This window comes from Nomascus leucogenys, chromosome 5 (genome assembly GCF_006542625.1).
Source record: "Nomascus leucogenys isolate Asia chromosome 5, Asia_NLE_v1, whole genome shotgun sequence".
NCBI lineage: Eukaryota > Metazoa > Chordata > Mammalia > Primates > Hylobatidae > Nomascus > Nomascus leucogenys.
In genome coordinates, this window is record NC_044385.1 from 125,688,697 (window position 1) to 125,709,402 (window position 20,706).

Sequence of the window (20,706 nt, forward strand, 5' to 3'; positions counted from 1 at the left end):
AGGGAGAGCACAGACTGGACATTCGTCATCAAACAAAACAAAACAAAAAACCCAAGGTACTTAAAGAATGGGTCACTTTCCCTCCCTTCAGAAATGGTTGGCATTTTTGAAATGTGAAATGAGAACATCTGCAGACAGGACTGGATTAACCTTATGTACCCTGGGATCTTCAAGGTTGTCTTCAAAAAATTTGGATCGAACTCTGAGATCAAGGCCTATAGGATATACTGTATTATGCAAAAAAGTGACATTATATCTAGTCCACCTGAAAGTATAATTATGCTATATTCATTTATTATAATAAAATGTTCTAAAATGTTATTGAGATTTCAGATTTTACTTCATTTAATGTTAGATTAAATTTCGTTTCTAACTCAAAAGTTCTAAACAAAACCCTTAGAATAGTTGTCAACAAACCGCTACAAGTGAGTCACTTTATCAAGTACCTTGAAAACCAAGGAAATCTTGTGGAACACACACTGGTACCCTGGACATCCTGACTTCAGATTCCTTTTCCTAGGACAAAGTAATCTGCGGTGTTTTCAGAACCTAGAGCCAACACTTTAAATGAAACCACCTATTGCCTCACTACTCAATCTCTGCTAATATTTTAGTATTTCTTTAAGTTCTTTTGTAGTATATACTTTCCTAAATATACTCTGTTTCGTATTTAGCATTTTCCTTGAATTTAACCTTGCCTCCTTTCAGACACTAAAACGCACCTAAGGCTTATCACTGAGTGTGACTGTATCATGTTACCCCAGATGGTGGATGTATCAAGGTTTATTATTCTGTATAAAGCCTCTGGAAAATAATTTTTCAAAACGTGTATGCATGTGCACACAACAAAACGACATATATGAATACACACAAAAGTGCATTAATATTTAATATCATCCAGATTGAAAGAGTTACGTGCAGTTATTTTATTAACACCATCATCCCCAAATTGAGCAGAAATTTCTGATGCAACTGAACACTGTATACACCCTTGATGAAAGATGAGTTAGTACCTGCACACGTGGGAGGAGAACCCTCCTTTAAGAAGGGTGCACAGTGGAGGTGAACAATTGTGAGAGCAATGAGGAAGCAGTCATGGCATGATCTGTATGTGCCCCACCTTGTGATGCAATTCTTTGCATATAAGCAGGGACGCACACTACAAGTAATTCTTGACTACGAGTTTAAAAATAGTCCCTGTTTTTTTTTTTTTTTTTTTTTGCAGAAATCCTAAAGCACACATATGGCTAAATATCTGTATTAACAATGTCTTCCTGTTTTCATGCAGACTAACCAACTCCAAGCAGCACATATGCAGTGTATAAGGCACTAAAAAAGAAACTGAAAAACGTACATGATGGGTAACTTGGTATAAATCGCATTATTACTATTATTAGTTTTAGTAATAGAAACAGCAGCAGCAATAGCATACATTGATTGCTTACTATATCTAGAAACATCAAATTTAATTTTCACAAAGCCCTGGAAGCAGCACTATCTCAATTAACAATGAGGAAACATTTCCAAATATACGGATGGTCAACATCTAATAAATTATTAATGAAATAAGTTTATTTAGTTTATTTAAATCAGATAAAAGTCAGGTTTAGTGTTAACAATTATAACTAGAAGTTCAAGGGGCTTGTCCAAAACTACCTAGATGCCAATTTGGCCCTCAAATGATTTTGCTGAGTGATATCATCACGAATAAACCAAAATTCTGTGCAGCTCTGAGCATTTAATGTTTTTCAGAGTAGAAAAGAAAATATTTGTAAATGAAGATCTATAAAATACATGAAGTTTACCTCCAGACTTCGCCATCATGCCATACCAAGCAGTCATATACAGGGCCAGGATTGCTGTATTTCTTCTCAAAAGAATTTAGCAATTCCACTTGACTTTGAAGTTCCTCCTTGATTAGTTTATTTGCCTAGTCAGTTGGAAACTGATTAACATTAGTACATTCTGTCCTTCTGAAAGCTGTATTAACATACAGCCAAAGATACAATGTTAATCCACAGTAAAATTATTTTACCCTGAAAACATGTAAGAAATGTTCTTCTATCTATGCAACTTGTCATTCCATTCAATGAAGCAGATATCCATTAATACAGTAAAGATCTAAAAAATAGTTATTTTACTCAATCTCATTTATTCACTCACTAGGCCTGCTTTGGGAAATACACTGTGCTACACGCTGGTGATTCCATTTAGCCAAGATATGTTTGTTACATATTTGCCATCTAACTCATTTCCAAAACCAACTCAAAAACTGCTATAAAATAGGTTATCTATTGACTTTTAGATTTTTATATCAGGACCTTTTCTATCTCAAATTTATTTCTTAAGAATCCAAATAAATAATAAAACCCATGAATCATCTTGTATCTTTTAGAAACTGCCATGTTAAATAGAAACATTTAATGGGGGTAAGTGAAGCCTTATTTTAGCTCTGTGGTCATGAATAAAACCAAGTGCTTTAAATTCGATTATGTACAAACTAGACAACAACTGGTACTAGCATGTGTTACCTCTCCAAAACATTTCTCTAACCTACGGTATATATAAAAAAATAAGTTAGGTACTCAAATAATTAGGAAAATGACTGGTTTAAACAGAAATAAGGAAGGAGTTTGGATTATACTGATTTCCTTCCTCTACTCTGCTTATACACCATGTTTCTGTGAGATGATTTAGTTACATTAAATCAGGATAGCCATTTAGCCAATGGGACAGTAGCGCATATAAGGCCCTACATATTATTTCTGACTCTGCTCACTACCTTCAGCAACTCACTCAGTGGTCTTCTGTGTCTGTCCATGAATTAAGATGTTCAATGACCAGCAATTCTTAGAAATTCTTGGGTGCAACTCTTCCCCAATTCTCAATCACATATAATATTCTCACTTCAATCATTATTGGTATACTTGAGGAGAGAAACCCAACCTTATTAAAATGTCTCTTTGAGTGTTGTTGACTGTAAATTTAACATCAGACCACCCGCACTCATCCACACTTAGGTAAAAAGTACTCCTGCCAAGCCAAAGATTAATTCAAAGCAAACTCTTACTAATGGGAAATGTTGAAATTATAAATTTCCCTGCATATGGCTCAAGTTATGATCAGCTTAGCTTTTGAAGTGAACTCCAACTTCCAGTAAGATCGCAGCTGGTGGCACTTCTTTTGGGTTCAGGGAGAAGTTGAATCAGACTATTTATCACCTTTTACAGAATGCTATTAAGCCAGAGTGAGATGTGGGAAGGATCTGTGGATGACCTACCATACGCAATTCTACTCTTCTCTATGTCTTTGATTACCCCTTATATTGAAAAAGAAATACATGAAGGTGATTTTCATCTCTTTATATTTGTTCCTTGTATTTCTAATCTACTAATATTAAAGGATATATTAAATGTGGTTTTAACAAAGCAAGAGATTCTTTACCTATGGAAATACATTCCAGTGGGTTTCTTTTATGGGAAAATAAAACCATAACCCTTGTATAGAGGAATTTCAGAATGATGAATCCGATGACAAGAACAGTTCTGGACAAACACATACCAGGAAACCTCTGTGAGGGAAGACAGTCCTTGTCAACTTGGGTATGCTTTAACATCACACTTGTAGCCTTGAAGTTATCGAAGCTATGTGTAGCTCGCTCTGACAAACTGATCAGAGTGAGCGATGGATATGCCTTTGCCCATATTCTAAGCAGGTAGTGGCTTTTGTTATTAAAAGAAATTTTATATCCTCCTCCCAGGAACTCAGTGCAGGATGCTGATCCCAGAGATAGCGCAGCTGGCAGAGAGAACATACGCAAGACCTCAGCTCACATTAAAGAGAAACTTGCAAAATCGAGGAAAGAATCAAATATTATCCCTTTGACTAATATGTAAAAAAGCATCGGCACTTTGCAGGGTGTAGAGAAAGGAAGCAAAGACTCCACAACAACTATATTCAGTGTGGACTGTGTTTTGCATAGGCTATGACTGAAGATCATCTAGAGATAGTCACAGTGTTTTAAAAGTCCCATCCTCGTGCAGAATGGCATGAGACAAGATGTCATGGGACTCGTGGAAGAGAATCAGTGGAATTTGAATGATGCAACAGGAAAAGAGATCCAAGCTATACCGGAATAAAGACTCTTTCTCAAAACACACTGATTAAGGGGTCTGCCTAGATTCTTTGCAAGAACTGAAATTTTATATAAGAATCCCACTACATATAACTTTCAAAGATGTATGCTTTTTTGTTTGTTTTTTGAGACGGAGTCTCACTCTGTTGCCCAGGCTGGAGTGCAGTGGTGCGATCTCCGCTCACTGCAAGCTCCACCTCCCAAGTTCGTGCCATTCTCCTGCCTCAGCCTCCTCAGGAGCTGGGACTACAGGCACCTGCCACCATGCCCGGCTAATTTTTTTGTATTTTTAGTAGAGACAGGGTTTCACCATGTTCGCCAGGATGGTCTCGATCTCCTGACCTCGTGATCCGCCCGCCTCGGCCTCCCAAAGTGCTGGGATTACAGGCATGAGCCACCGCACCCAGCCTTGAAGATGAATGTTTTTAAATGTATGTGTGAGTGTATACACATATACATGAATATATGAAAATATATATATATATATATGTGAATGTATATATGTGTGTCAGGTCATTCTTGCACTGCTATAAAGAAATACCTGAGGCTGGGTAATTTATAAAGAAAAGAGGTTTAATTGGCTCACAGTTCTGCAGGTTTTACAGGAAGCATGGTGCTGACATCTGCTTGGGTTCTGGGGAGGCCTCAGGAAGCTCACAATCATGGTGGAAGGTGAAGGGGGAGCAGGCACATCACATTGCCAGAGCAGGAGCCAGTGAGAGAGTGGAAGGGAGAGGTGCCACTAACTTAACTAGATCTCACAAGAGCTCACTCACTATCACAAGGACAGCACCAAGCCATGAGGGATCTGCTTCCATGACCCAAACACCTCCCACCAGGCCCCACCTCCAACACTGAGGATTACATTTCAACATGAGATTTGGGCCAAGACAAATATCCAAACTGTATCAATATATCAATACATGTGTGTATGCATGCCTTGTTAAATATAAAATAATTCTCATTTCAACTGTTCTAAAATTACTCCAGTATATTTATGAAGTATTGAGTTATAAAATTTCTCAATGTGTTATATACGGGCTTTGAGCAGGGTGGCTCCTACCTGTTTCTTACACTCAGGATTTTAGAACCCAGAGTGGGTTGAAGAGACAAGTGGCCTCCCTTTCGTAGTCCTATAAGGATAGCGTTTTATTTTATTTGGATTGACAGCATATTTCATGTATAGTGTGCACTGTGTATGAGTTTTTTTTACTTTAAATCTATGTCAACTAAGATTCAGCAGCTATTTGCCTTCTTTCCCAAAAGAAATATTCTGAAGCCCTTAACCTTTTCACCCCAGCAGTGTGTTGAATTGTGTCCCTCCAAAAGATGTGTCTGTGAAAGTCCTAACCCCTGGTACCTAGAGTAACCTCATTTGGAAATAGGGTCTTAACATTTGGAATCAATTTAAGGTGAGGCCATACTGGATTAGGGTGGGCCCTAAACCCAAAGACAGAGAGTCCCTGCCACCAAGAAGGCTCTCACCAGGTGTGTCCCCACTTGACCTTGGGCTTCCCAGCCTCCTTAACTGTAAGAAACACATTGTTTTTCTTTTAAATTAACCATTTTAGGTATACACTGTTATTTGCAACAGAAAATAAACTAAAACATGCTTTTTCACATTGAAGCACAGTGTGTAGGGTAATATCTGTGTCATGCCCTTCAACGTCTGCCTTATGCCCTTCAAGGTGCTCCCATGGACAAAGTTGTTGTCTTGGACAAAAACAGAAACAGGACAGAACAGTATGCCTTATATCTGAGAAGAAAATATAACTTGGGTACACAGAAAAGGTTTATTCTCCATTGGCACTAGAACTTTGTCCTCTGTGGTGCAAGGAAAAACTGGGAGGAATATAGAACTGTGCTTTCCAATGGAACTTTCTGCATTTATAATCTGCACCACACAGTACAAGACCCATGAGTCACATGCAGCTACTGAGCACTTGAAATGAGGTTAGAGTGATTTACAAACTGAATTTTGAATTTAATAATTTAAACTTAGACTATGAAGACCCAGAATCTAAACAACATGGTGAGAAGAGACTAGAAGTAGGAAAAACAAATAGAGAACTTAAAATGAAAAGAGGACAAAAATCTATTTAAGTCAAACCCAGTAAAAACTAACAGAAAATAATTGTTCAGGTGGACTAACCAATAAAGTTATACAGATAACTCTTTCTACACTTTTTATGATCATGTTTATCTAATATAAAGTAACTAGAAGAAGAATAATTGTGCTAAATTAGTAATAATGTTAAAAAGAATTTCTGGAATAATTAATCAAATCGGCCAAAATAGATAGTCTTGTACATCCAATGGCCACAGTCTTACTGGACTAGATAGAAATCATCATTCTTATGCACAAAAAAATAGACAATTTAATAAAGTGAGGGTATAAGATGAAAATTCAGTAGAAGAAAAAGAAGTGAAAAGCTCCAAGAAAGACTAAAGGAATCATTCACTTTTTAATAGCAATAGCAAAAAAGGGACAGGAAAGAAGAAAGAGAAAAGAATAAGAAGTTGGGGAGGGAGGTTGGAAAGGAGAAAAGGATGAAAGAAGAGCGAGGAAGAGAAGCAAAAGAAGCAAACTCTCATCCATAAATTCAAAAGCTGTTGGCATTTGGAGGCAACATTTGGGAAGTTCCTAAAAGTTGAAGCGGTGTTACTACTTTTGAAAAGAAAACCCCAAGACAGATGGCATGAGGAAATGTCATATGGAGACATCTGAATAGAAAGATGCCAGTCCTTACAGACCAGCTAGAATCTGGAAGTCCTCATCATCTGATATACTTTACAACCAGATTTAGGATCCAGTTGAGAAACTCACGACGGCATACAGGTCACTTGCAATGCTCCCTGAGCTCTCCATCAAAATCAGGAATCCACTTCTGTGAAAACTTGGAGACAATAAATCATTGAATCTGGCCAAATGTATTCTACTAACATTGCTAAAAGAATCATACTGACATCTGTTTTGTTGGGAGTTTGTAATACTGCCTGTGTCTATAGCAGAAAGGAAATGAAATCAGTAAGCTCCCTCAGTTGGGGAGTGGTGAAAGTACCCCATATTTTGGAAAGATCTTTGGAAGATCAAAAATCTTTGGAAGACCAAAGACTGCAGGAAACCTGTAACAAATGTAGTCCCTCTTGTGTATTGAGAAATGATTTTAAATTGTGTCAAATTTTATTGCATTTTTTTTTTACAAATTTCAATCTATATAGATTTTAATTTGCGCATTTGTGATAATTTATGACGCAAAAAAACACTTGTTTTTTAGAATGACATAGTGAAAGGCACATTTCATTTGAATGCATAGTGTACCATTCTAAAATATCCAAATTTCTTTACAAAGTGCTTGAGCAGTCACATACACATACAGTAATAGCAAAATATATTTACACTCTATAAAGCTTAACATTTTATATCTGACTAAAAAATATATATATTTTAAACTACAAAAAATTAGTGCTTTCTTCAGCTTCATTGTGTAAATAGACCCTGCCTTCTAATTTTTTTAGTGATTTGACTTCAATTAAAAAAAATTCTGTACACTGTGTAGTTACAAAATGCTGTCAGTTTTTAATGCTAAAAGCCTATTTTAGACATTACTTTCTTTGCTATTTGAGAACCGAAAAAGTGAGCAGACTGTACCTCAAAAGTATTTAGTGTTTTATTTTAATGTTGTATTAACGCTGTTTAAATTAAAGCCAGACAATATGCTAACTTCCTCTATTGTCCTTTGCCAAGGAAATTAACTGGCATTTTAAAATAACTTTAAACCACATATTGCTCCCCCTTTCTATAAGATTTACTCCCAAAGGATCTTGGGTAATAAACAATTTGGAAGGTAATATAAATCATCTCTGGACAATTTTAATTGTTCTCAGAGTACAATGAAAAGATGCTAAAACATCCCAGCAAATATTTATAAATGTTTTTAGCTCAACTCTCCATAAATCAGTGTTCTTTTTCATGTTTCTCGTAAGATTTACACCTGAACAATTTTTCAGAGATGAGCTCGCTGTGATTAAATAGTTAATTCAGTATGGGTACTTAACAGCTTGCTATTCCTGAGGTATAATCACCCTAACGTGCTAACTGGTGTTAGCTTCTTCTTTTTTTTTTTTTTTTTTAATTGAAACACGTGAAGATTTGTTTAAAAGTACCATTCTAATACTTCTTCGAAAGTGGCTTCTCATTGTACTTCAGCGTAAATATGAGCACCGGGAACAGTTTCATGGAGTTTAAGTTGAGTGAACATCGGCCATGAAAATCCATCACAAATACTTTTGGATCAATAGTCTGTTTTAAAAAAGAAAGAAAAAAACCACTTTTTTATAGTCCCTAGCTTTGCCATATGCCCGCCTTAAGTGGAAGGAAAATTAGTCACTTAACTATGTTTTACAAAAAGAAAAAAAGGGCTTGGAATGCTTTTTGTAAAACATCGTTAAGGGATTAATTTTCCTTCCACTTAAGGCGGGCATATGGCAAAGCTAGGGACTATAAAAAAGCGGTTTTTTTTCTTTCTTTTTTAAAATAGACTATTGATCCAAAAGTATTTGTGATGGATTTTCATGGCCGATGTTCACTCAACTTAAACTCCATGAAACTGTTCCCGGTGCTCATATTTACGCTGAAGTACAATGAGAAGCCACTTTTGAAGAAGTATTAGAATGGTACTTTTAAACAAATCTTCACGTGTTTCAGCTAAAAAAAACAAAACAAATCAAAACTCAGAAGCTATTGGTGGCACAGGGAGCAAATGAAGGGTTGCTATTTTTAAGAGGTCTTCTTGTGAGTCAGTCAGCTTGGTTTCGCAGTGTCTAGCAACTTAACACCAATCAGCAGTGTAGTCAAAATCTCTGAACATTTCCTGCTCCTCTTCCGAAAGTATCCTTCGTTCTCGAGGTGGAGTCAGAATAGGTGCTTCTGAGGTAAATTCATCATCGAAATGACTAACATCTTCTCGTCCTCTTATGGTAGGTATAAATGGTGGCTTTACTTTTTTGTCCATCAGAGCGCTCCAATCAATTAGCCAGAAAAATGGGTGCTCTTTTACATCCTCTGCATCTTTCTCAGTAGCCCCAAGGCGCCGCTCAGGATTTCTTCTTAACAGACTTCTCATTATAGAAGTGGCTACTGTAGATAAGGACCTTGGATACCTTACTTCACCATTTACAATATTGTCATAAATTTTCTCTTCAACCTCACCACAAAAGGGAGTGTCACCAACAAGCATTTCATATATAAGCACGCCAAGGGCCCACCAATCTACAGCCCTTGTATAAGAAGTTTCTGTTAATACTTCTGGGGCAAGGTATAGAGGAGTGCCACAAAATGTGCTTGTTCTATCTCCATATCCCATTCCTTCTTTGCAAAGACCAAAATCAGCAATTTTCACAAAGCCCTCTGTATCTAGCAATAAGTTTTCCAATTTCAAATCTCTATGAACAATTTTGTGTTCATGTAAATACTGCAACCCAAGAACTACACAAGCAGCATAAAATACAGCTCTTGGTTGAGAAAAGACATCAGTACAAACGTGCATCATTAGGTCCCCACCAGCAGCATATTCCATTACAAAGCAAACATGCTCTTTGGTTTGGAAACATGCAAAAAGGTTCGTCAAAAAGGGATGCCTTACACTATTCACAGTTTCGAAAATTCTTTTTTCACGCATCAGGATGGCTACTTCACCTCCAGCCACAATATCTCCTTTCTTTAAGGCTTTTATAGCAAACATCTCATTTGTGTGTTTATATTCAGCTAAAAGCACCTTTCCAAAGTGTCCTCTTCCCAAGACAGCACAACACCTGAAATCTTGTAGATTAATCTGAAACCTTTGCTGAGATCTATCCTCAAGTTCTTGAATACCACTATATTCTAGGCCTGACTGAGGAGTATCAGGCTTGTATTCAGATTGAGATTTTGGAAGTATATTATTTCTGTCATTCTCAATATCAAAAGCAGTCTCTGAATCCTGTCCTGGTGTATCCAAAACTCTTAATTCGGAAGATTCATCTATTTCTCCAAGGGAAGAAGCTCGTGGTGGGGCTGGAGGAGGTTCAGGCTCAAGATCAAAGTCCAGTTTCACTGCTGTAGAATCACTAGCTGGAGGTGCTAGCTCAGGGATGTGTACATCAACCACTGGCACTGTAGTAGGCACAGGAGCTTGAGGGCTGAAGGTGCCAGCATGATTTACTGTAGGAATAGCTCTTCTTACTAGCCGTCTCCAAATGGCAATAATAATATTCATTTGAGGAACTCTGAGAAATCTTTTACCTGGAGTCCTTGGGCAATCTTTAATACCTTCTGGATCTGATACAACAGTATATGCATTTAATTCCTGCAGCTTGTGATGTCGTTCTTCTAATTTTTTATTTGATTTTTTCAAAATGTTGTCCACATAAGCCAAACTTTTTTTATCTGTTGTGACTTTCCTCAGATTTTCTGCTCCGTCTTTGATTTTCAGTTCTTTCTTATTTTTCTTTAATTCGATCTTGATATCATCCAATTTCTGCTGCACCATTGTATCTGAAAGTCTATTTTTGAACAGCATCACATTCTCAAAAAAGACTTCGGATCCCCTGCATTCCGTGAGCAGAATCTCCCCTGTTTTCCCATCGCCTCCGTATGGCTCCACATACCGGCCCCTGAAAGGAGCTTTTTTTTCTAAACACGGGGTCCTATTGACATCTGGAGTCCTTGGCAATTTTAGTATCTTCTGGTCTGAACAACATATGTCATTTTTCTGATTTTGTTTTTTTTTTTTTTTTTTTTTTTTTTTAATTTTTTTTTTTTTTTCTTTTTTTTTTGATTTTCAGTTCTTTCCTTATTTTCTCTTAATTCGATCCTTGATATCATCCAATTTCTGCTGCACCATTGTATCTGAAAAGTCTAATTTTTGAACAGCACTCACATTCTCAGAAAACGGAAGACTTCGGGAATCCCCCTGCAGTTCCGTGAGCAGAATCTCCCCCTGTTGGGGGTTGGACGCCATCGCGCTCCGGTATGGACTCCGCACATGGACGCGGCCGCCGCTGACGAAGGGAGCCTTCAATCTATTGTTGCTAGGAGAACAACGAGGGTCACTATTTGGCACATCTGGAGTCCTTGGGCAATCTTTAGTATCTTCTGGATCTGACACAACAATATGTGCATTTAATTCCTGCAGCTTGTGATGTAGTTCTTCTAATTTTTTATTTGATTTTTTCAAAATGTTGTCTACATAAGCCAAACTTTTCTTATCTGTTGTGACTTTCCTCAGATTTTCAGCTCCCTCTTTGATTTTCAGTTCTTTCCTTATTTCTCTCTTAATTCGATCCTTGATGTCATCCAATTTCTGCTGCACCATTGTATCTGAAAAGTCTAATTTTTGAACAGCACTCACATTCTCAGAAAACGGAAGACTTCGGGAATCCCCCTGCAGTTCCTGAGCAGACTCTCCCCCCGTTGGGGGTTGGACACCATCGCGCTGGTATGGACTCCGCACATGGACGCGGCCGTGGCGGCCACGGCGAAGGGAGAAGGCGGGACGGAGCTCGGAGTGGGGGTGAGGAGAGGGGAGAGAAAGAAAAAAAAACAACTAGGGATTCATGGAGGCGCAGCCCCTGCGGGAGGCGCGGCTTATTCCGTCTGGTTCATCCAGAGAGGCGGGGAACGAGGGCACTCCTAGCGGGCTTCCTCTCACTGCCTGCCGGCCGCCACCACCGCCCACACTGGAATGTTGGTCTAGTTGCTCTGGGTGACACCACAATCCGCCTCAAGCTTCTGTGTTCCGAGCACTGCGGCCACCTATTGCATTTTTTTAAAAACTTGGAGTCAATGACATGGATGACCAGTTAATCAAGGCTGCCCACTTGGATGCCTTTTTTCATGTCTCTGAAAATGCAGAGAATTCATCGAACATTCACTAAGCATCTAGAGCCGGGAATGGTGTGGACACTTATTAAATTATTGCTGAATAAAATAGTAAACCACACTTACTTAGAGGCTGGTCTTGCAGATATTACAGAAACACTTGTCAATCATAAAACAAGATGCATGTGTTCTTATAACCTGCTGACCAGTTTATCAAAGTTCTCCTCAGAGTCTTCCTTAGGTAATTGCCCTCTATTCAGCTGGTTTCCCTAGCAACAGCTGACATCCTGAGAAAGGCGGCTGTGGCTCTGCCTCAGCTCCATCCATTGCTCACTCTAGTGGGTTTCTGTAATTTTCCGTAGCAGCAGCACCTATGTTCGTGTTGTATTATCTTCTCATTGTTCTTGTGAATTTTTAAAAAATAAGGGTGGGTTATATATACAGTTTGACTCATTTCCATTAAAAACAATTAAAATGATTGATAAAATGAAAACAAACAAAAAATTCACCATCATAAATATGTCTCCAAGCTGGCAAGAAAGTAAGGAATCCTCAGATTAAAAACTGAATCGAGACAGGCACCCAGAAACAAAAGCAGAGACAACTTTTGCATTGAGGATATTTGCCATGAATTTGAGCCTGGGTGCGCAAGGTCTTGCAGGATATGGAAAAACAGAGACAAAGACTAGGGCCCAACCAGGTTGTGATTTAATAGAAACCCCACCCCCACATATAAACCCTGGACCCCAAAGCCTATACCCTACAAATAAACATGCTCTCTGCCCCTCTCCCCAGGGGACAGTGAGGACACATACTATCTGGAGTCACTGACTGTATTAGTCTGTTTTCACGCTGCTGATAAAGACATACCTGAGATTGGGTAATTTAAAAGAAAAAGAGGTTTAATGGACTCACATTTCCATGTGGCTGGGGAGGCCTTGCCATCATGGTGGAAGGCAAAAGCCATGTCTTACATGGCAGTAAACAAGAGAGAATGAGAACCAAGGAAAAAGGGAAACCCCTTATAAAACCATCAGATCTCATGAGATTTAGTCACTACCAAGTGAACCGTATGGGGGAAACTGCCCCCATGATTCAGTTATCTCCCACCAGGTCCCTCCTATAACCTGTGGGAATTATGGGAGCTACAATTCAGGATGAGATTTGTCAAGATGAGATATAAACCATATCACTGAGTACACAGGGAAAGTCTCCTTTGGGAATTTGCAACTATACACTGGCCCTCACATGGTTTGTAACCCAAATTCACACAATCTATGTTGTCTAAAAAACATACCATCAAAAATGTAGTTTAAAGTGATCCCAGGCTGGTAGTAGTGCTGCTTGCCTAGCGGAACCAAGTGCAGTTCTTTTCTGGAAGAACTACCTTGCTTCTAAAAACAGAAGGTAAGATATGGCCTAAGACAGAATAGTGAATTTAAAGACAAACCTGAAGAAACCACAAGAATAAAGCATAGAGAGAAAACAAGATGAGAAACAGGAGAGTTTGAGAACCATGGAGGAGAGAATGAAAAGGACTAACACAGGTCTGATGTGAGAATGACAGGGAGAAAGAAAGAATCGGGTAGAAACAATATTCGAAGAGAGAACAGCTGAGAGGTTTTTAGAAAGCCATCTACAGATTGAGAAAACCCAGCTATGGTTGCGTGCAGTGGTTCAATCCTGTAATCCCAGCACTTTGGGAGGCTGAGGTGGGTGGATCACTCGAGGCCAGGAGTTCAACACTGGCCTGGCCAACATAGCGAAACCCTGTCTCTACTAAAAATACAAAAATTAGCCAGGTGTGTTGGCACATGCCTGTAGTTCCAGCTACTCAGGAGGCTGAGGCAGGAGAATCGCTTGAACCTGGGAGGCAGAGGTTGAAATGAGCCAAGATTGTGCCATTGCACTCCAGCCTGGGCAACAGAGCCCAGACTCTGTCTCCAAAAAAAAAAATAATAAATAAATAAAGCTATAAATATAATCATAAAGCAGGATAAATGCATAGAACTGCACTCCTGGACACGGCAAAATGAAAACTGAAAACCATGAGAAGATAAAGTCCTCCATAGAGAGAAGACATACAACCTTTCAAGAAGTGATGCTTAATTTGATAGCTTGCTTCTTAATGGCAACAATGGGGGCCAGAAAATGGCAGATCTGTACTGAGAGGAATAAAAACACTGATGCAGAAGTTGAATCCCAGGTTCCACATCTCTCAAATAGGAGGGCTAAGTAGACACTTTTAAACAACCCAAAACTCAGAGAGTTTGCAACATTTAAACACCCAGTAAGGAAAATTCTAAAGGCTATTTTTTTCAGGCAGAAGAAAATGATCCCAGATGGAAAGTCTGATGTAAACAAAGGATTAAAGAACAAAGAATATGGCAAATGTGGGTAAACCAAAGCTAATATTGATGGAATGAAACATAATTAAAATATCTTTTGGAGTTAGAAAAGCATGATAGGACTAAAATACTTGGCAATAGCATACAGATGGGAAGAGAATAATATTGAGTTTCTTGTGTTTGGGGGGAGAAGGATAAAAATACTGCTTTCCTTTAGAATACAGTGTATACAACTTTCAAAATAGAAGAGGAAAAACAATGAGAAAATAATAAACAGTCCAAAAGAAGGTGAGAAGAGAGAAGAAATGAAGTATAGAATAAGGGAGAACAAACAAAAGCACAAGATAACCAGGTACAAATAAATCTAATTTATAAATTTAGTAATTATGACAAATATAAATGGACTTAAATCTTCAGGTACAAGGCTGTGTTTATAAAATGTAGTTATATGCTTTTTATCAGAGATAATATGAAATACTTACAATGGCAACAAAAGCCAAAATTGACAAATGGGATCTAATTAAACTAAAGAGTTTCTGCACAGCAAAAGAAACTACCATCAGAGTGAACAGGCAAGCTACAGAATGGGAGAAAAATTTTGCAATCTACTCATCTGACAAAGGGCTAATATCCAGAATCTACAATGAACTCAAACAAATTTACAAGAAAAAAAACAAACAACCCCATCAAAAAGTGGGCAAAGGATATGAACAGACGCTTCTCAGAAGAAGACATTTATGCAGCCAAAAGACACATGAAAAAACGCTCATCATCACTGGTCATCAGAGAAATGCAAATCAAAACCACAATGAGATACCATCTCACACCAGTTAGAATGGCCATCATTAAAAAGTCAGGAAACAACAGGTGCTGGAGAGGATGTGGAGAAATAGGAACATTTTTACACTGTTGGTGGGACTGTAAACTAGTTCAACTATTGTGGAAGACAGTGTGGCGATTCCTCAGGGATCTAGAACTAGAAATACCATTTGACCCAGCCATCCCATTACTGGGTATATACCCAAAGGACTATAAATCATGCTGCTATAAATACACATGCACACGTATGTTTATTGCGGCACTATTCACAATAGCAAAGACTGGAACCAACCCAAATGTCCAACAATGATAGACCGGATTAAGAAAATGTGGCACATATACACCATGGAATACTATGCAGCCATAAAAAATGATGAGTTCATGTCCTTTGTAGGGACATGGATGAAACTGGAAACCATCATTCTCAGCAAACTATCGCAAGGACAAAAAACCAAACACCTCATGTTCTCACTCATAGGTGGGAACTGAACAATGAGAACACAGGGACACAGGAAGGGGAACATCACACACCGGGCACTGTTGTGGGGTAGGGGGATGGGGGAGGGATAGCATTGGGAGACATACCTAACGCTAAATGGCGAGTTAATGGGTGCAGCACAACAACATGGCACATGGATACATATGTAACAGACCTGCACGTTGTGCACATGTACCCTAAAACTTAAAGTACAATAATAATAAAATTAAAAAAAAAAAAGAAGTTACATCTGCTAAGTTATTTTTCTGTAAGAAGCTGCTCAGGGAATGGCTTACATTGAATCATCCTGGAAGAAGCTCTCAGCCCTGGTACTTGATATCATAAGCCCAACTGCTGTTGCAAGCCCAAGAAAGGTATTCTGCTTTCTTAGTTAAGGGATTAAACTGCATCCTTAAAAAGGTTTTCAAGTAAGAATAGAAATGATAAATAAATTTATAATTTTGTGGAAGTTGGATACACATAGGTATTACAGTAAGTTCTCTAGCTAGTCTATTCTTTGCCTGTTTTTTCTTTCTCTGCTTTTAAATGTTTAAAGCAGTTAAAAAAGAGTGAGTTTCAAAGTATATCCTTAGACTCCTTAGGTTGTCCAAGACCCTTTCAGGGCATCCTTGCAGTCAAGACTATTTTCATAATGTAAGTTGCTATATGCTTCCCCCTTCACATGTTATTTGCCTGTTAGGAGCCTGCAACTTTTAAGAAAACAACCGGCAGTTTTTTGCCAATCATACAATTTCAGTTCTCAAGATAAAATTAGATACTTGAGTCTGTCACTGTGAATTCAACAGTTTCCCAGCACTTAGTGAGACTGGGGGTGATACTGACATTTTTTTTTGATATTTTGAAATAAAATGTGTCCACATTTGGAAGAATTAATTAACTCAGTGAACCAATATATTCCAAATGACCAATGCATGATGTTACAAAATCATACATAGGTAAAAAAATCTATTTTAATCGCAAGAAAGACCATTGGATTTTAATGTAACAGAGTACAAAAGGTTCATTAATATGATTTCAGATTCCAAATTGCGACTAACTTTTATGAAACTATCACTTACGGAATTCTGGTGTAGTATCAAAGAATAGCCATAATTATTTGAAAAGGTAATTAAAAATACTACTACCTTTTCCAAATACTTATCTCTGTTAATCTGAATATTCTTTATATACTTTAACCAAAACAACATATTACAATATATTGAATACAGAAACAGATACAAGAACCTAGCAAAGCTATCCTTCAGAAATGAGGGAGAAATAAAGTGTTTCCCAGACAAGCAAAACCTGAGGGAATTAATTATTACTAGATCAGCCTTACAAGAAATGCTCGAGGGAATACTACATTTGAAGTCAAAGATTATTATATCACCTTCATGAAAACATACAGAAGTATAAAGCTCACTGATAGAGCAGATAAACAAAGGATAGAAGGAAAACCCTTTTAATTCAAGAAAACCACAAAACCACCATGATAAACACAAAAGTAAGAAGAAAGGAAAAAGGGATACGCAAAACAATCAGAAAACAATTAATAAAATGACAGGAGTAATTTATCATCTATCAACACTAGTCTTGAATATAAATGAATTAAATCTTCCACTTAAAAGGTATAGACTGAGTGAATGGATAAAAAAAAAATGACCCAATTATATCGTACTACAAGAAACTCACTTCACCTGTAAAGAAACATGTAGACTGAAAATAAAAGGATAGAAAAAGATATCTCAAAAAACCAGAAACCAAAAGCAAGCAGGAGTAGCTATATTTATTTGACATAATATAGACTTTAAGTCAAAACTGTATAAAGAGATAAAGAAGTTCATTATATAATGATAAAGGGATCAATTCAACAAGAAGATATAACAACTGTCAATATATATGCACGCAACACCAGAGCACCCAGATATATAAAGCAAATATTAGAACTAAAGGGAGAGACAGACTATGATAGAATTATAGTTGGGGACTTCAACATCCCACTCTCAGCATTGGACAGATCATCCAGACAAAAAATCAATAAAGAAACATTGGTTTTAAACTGTACTTTAGACCAAATGGACCAACAACTGCAGAATACACATTCTTTTCATTAGCACATGGAACATTCTCCAGGACAGACCACATGTTAGGCCACAAAACAAGTCTCAACAAATTTACAAGGAGTTAAATCATATTAAGTATTTTTTTTCTGAACACAATAGGATAAAACTAGAAATCAATAACAAGAACTTTTGAAACTTTACAAATACATGGAAATTAAATAACATGCTCCCGAGTGACCAATAGGTAAATTAAGAAATTAAGAAGAAAATTAAAAAATTTATTTAAGTAAATGATAATAGAAATACAACACAGCAAAACTTATGGGATATAGCAAAAGCAGTATTAAGGGGAAAGTTTACAGCAATAAATGCCTATATCATACAAATAGAAGGATTTCAAATAACCTACTAATGCATCTCAAAGAACTAAAACAGCAAGAACAATCCATACCCAAAATTAGTAGAAGGAAAGAAAAAGTATCAGGGCAAAAAAAATAAAATTGAAACTAAAATAAATTACAAATGATTAACAAAATGAGAAGTTTGCCTTTTGAAAAAATAAACAAAATCAAGAAACCATTAGCCAGACAAACCAAGAAAAAAAAGAGAAGACCCAAATAAATACAATCTGAAACAAAAAAACGAGACACTACAGTGGTTACCATGGAAAGAATCTGAAGGTCTAGCCAGAGCAATCAGGCAAGAGAAATAAATAAAAGGCACTCAAATTGGAAAAGAGGAATTCAAACTATCTCTGTTTGCTGATGACATGATCTTATATCTAGAAAACCCGGAAGTCTCCTCCAAAACACTTCTAGATTTGGTAAATGAATTCAGTAAAGTCTCAGGTTACAAAATCAATGTACACAAATTAGTAATATTGCTATACACAAGTAACAACCAAACTGAGAATCAAATCAAGAACTCAATCCCATTTACAATAGTCACAAGAAGAATAAAATACCTAGGAATACACTTAGCCAAGGAGGTGAAAGATCTCTACAAGGAGAACTCCAAAATACTGATCAAAGAAATCACAGATGACACAAACAAATGGAAAACAGACCAAGCTTATAATATATTGGAAGAATCAATATTGTGAAAATGACCATACCGTCCACAGCAATCTACAATCAATGTAGTTCCTATCAAACTACCAATATAATTTTTCATAGAATTGGAAAAAACAATTCTAAAATTCATATGGAACCAAAAAAGAGTCTGATTAGCCAAAGTAATCCTAAGCAAAAAGAACAAATCTGGAGGCATCACATTATCTGACTTCAAATTATACATAAGGCTATCGTAATCAAAACAGTATGCTATTGGTATAAAAGTAGACACATAGGCCAATGGAAAAGAATAGAGAACCCAGAAATGAAGCCAAATACATACAACCAACTGATCTTTGACAAAGCAGACCAAAACATATGCTGGGGAAAGGACATCATATTCAATAAACGGTGCTGAGAAAATTGGATAGCCACACGTAGAATGATGAAACTGGATCCCTATCTCTCATCATATACAAAAATTAACTCAAGCTAGATTACAGACTTTAATGCCCGAAGCCATAAAAATTCTAGAAAAAAACCTAGGAAAAACTCTTCTGGACATTGGCCTAGGCAAAGGATTTATGACTAAGGTCAAAAGCAAATGTGACAAAATAAATAAATACATAAATGGAACCTAACTAGACTAAAATGCTTCTGCAGGGCAAAATAAACTATTAACAGATTAAACAGACAACTTACAAAATAGGAGAAAACATTTGCAAACTATATATCTGACAAAGCACTAATATCCAGAATCTACGAGGAACTCAAACAAATCAACAACAGAAAACTAAATAATTCCACTAAAAAGTGGGCAGGTGACATGAGCAGACATTTCTCAAAAGCAGATGTACAAATAACCAACAAATATATGAGAAAATGCTCAACATCTCTAATAATCATGGAAATGAAAAATTAAAACCTAAAAAATATACCATCTTACCCCAGCCAGGGGGCCCATTCTTTTTTTTTTTTTTTTTTTTTTCACTCTAAGTTCTAGGGTACATGTGCACAACGTGCAGTTTTGTTACACAGGTATACATGTGCCATGTTGGTTTGCTGCACCCATCAACTCATCATTTACATTAGGTATTTCTAATGCTATCCCTCCCCCAGCCCCCTACTCCCCAACAGGCCCTGGTGTGTGATGTTCCCCTTCCTGTGTCAACAGTGAAGATGCAACCTACAGAATGGGAGAAAATATTTGCAAACTATTTATCTGACAAAGGATTAATACCTAAGAGGTTGATAAAGATTATCCTCAATGTCTACGGCCTCTATTGGGCTTTCTTCCTCTCTAGAATTTCCTGGCACTTACCAGGGGCCTTGTGATACCCCCTCCTTGACAACCCCACCCCCAAGATGCTACTTATTGGGTTCTTCCTGGAGACACTTCTCATATCTCTTGGCCCTTTATCAAAATGTGCCTGTCCTGTGCCCACTTTTCTTAGTTGTCTATGTTCCTAACACCTGTTAACGGGTTTTAGATATATATTTTAATATCTGAATTTCTATTGTGCATAGAAAGGATTATTATGCTTACTTGTCTTGTAAATAACATGTAACTTGTTAAAAGTTTAATTTTAAACTTTTAAAAAATATAGCCTTTACTATTTAAATTATTTAAACTCTTAGAACTGATAAATTCAGTAAAGCTGCAAGATACAAAATCAACATACAAAAATTAATAGTGTTTTATATACCAACAATAAACTAGCAAGAAGTCAAGAAATCAATTTCATTTGCAAAAAATCTTATTAAATTTATAAAATCAAACTAGTAAATGCTATACAAAAATATGAACAAAGTTATCACTGATTCTTTCATGAACGTTGAATTAATTTGTAAATACAAATTGATTTACCTTAGATAATCAACACTACTTATATACTTCAGACATTCCCTAGGATATTTTAAGTTACACTTACACAGGAAAAAATACAGTTC

At 37.0% G+C, this 20,706-nt stretch overlaps 1 protein-coding gene and 1 pseudogene across 1 annotated transcript in view; both read right to left on the minus strand.

Moving 5' to 3' along the window:
• The window catches only part of LOC115835070 (tripeptidyl-peptidase 2-like), a 5,554-nt gene extending 2,733 nt beyond the window's left edge, over positions 1-2,821 (minus strand). Inside the window, exons 1-2 of the mRNA XM_030812466.1 lie at positions 2,783-2,821; positions 1,806-1,930 (exon numbers count right to left, since the gene is read on the minus strand). Of these exons, the coding sequence (XP_030668326.1) occupies positions 1,806-1,930; positions 2,783-2,821 (164 nt within the window). The remainder of the gene's footprint in view (positions 1-1,805; positions 1,931-2,782) is intronic.
• A 6,077-nt stretch (positions 2,822-8,898) lies between these two features.
• LOC115835071 lies at positions 8,899-11,606 on the minus strand (annotated as a pseudogene).
• Positions 11,607-20,706: the final 9,100 nt, after the last annotated feature.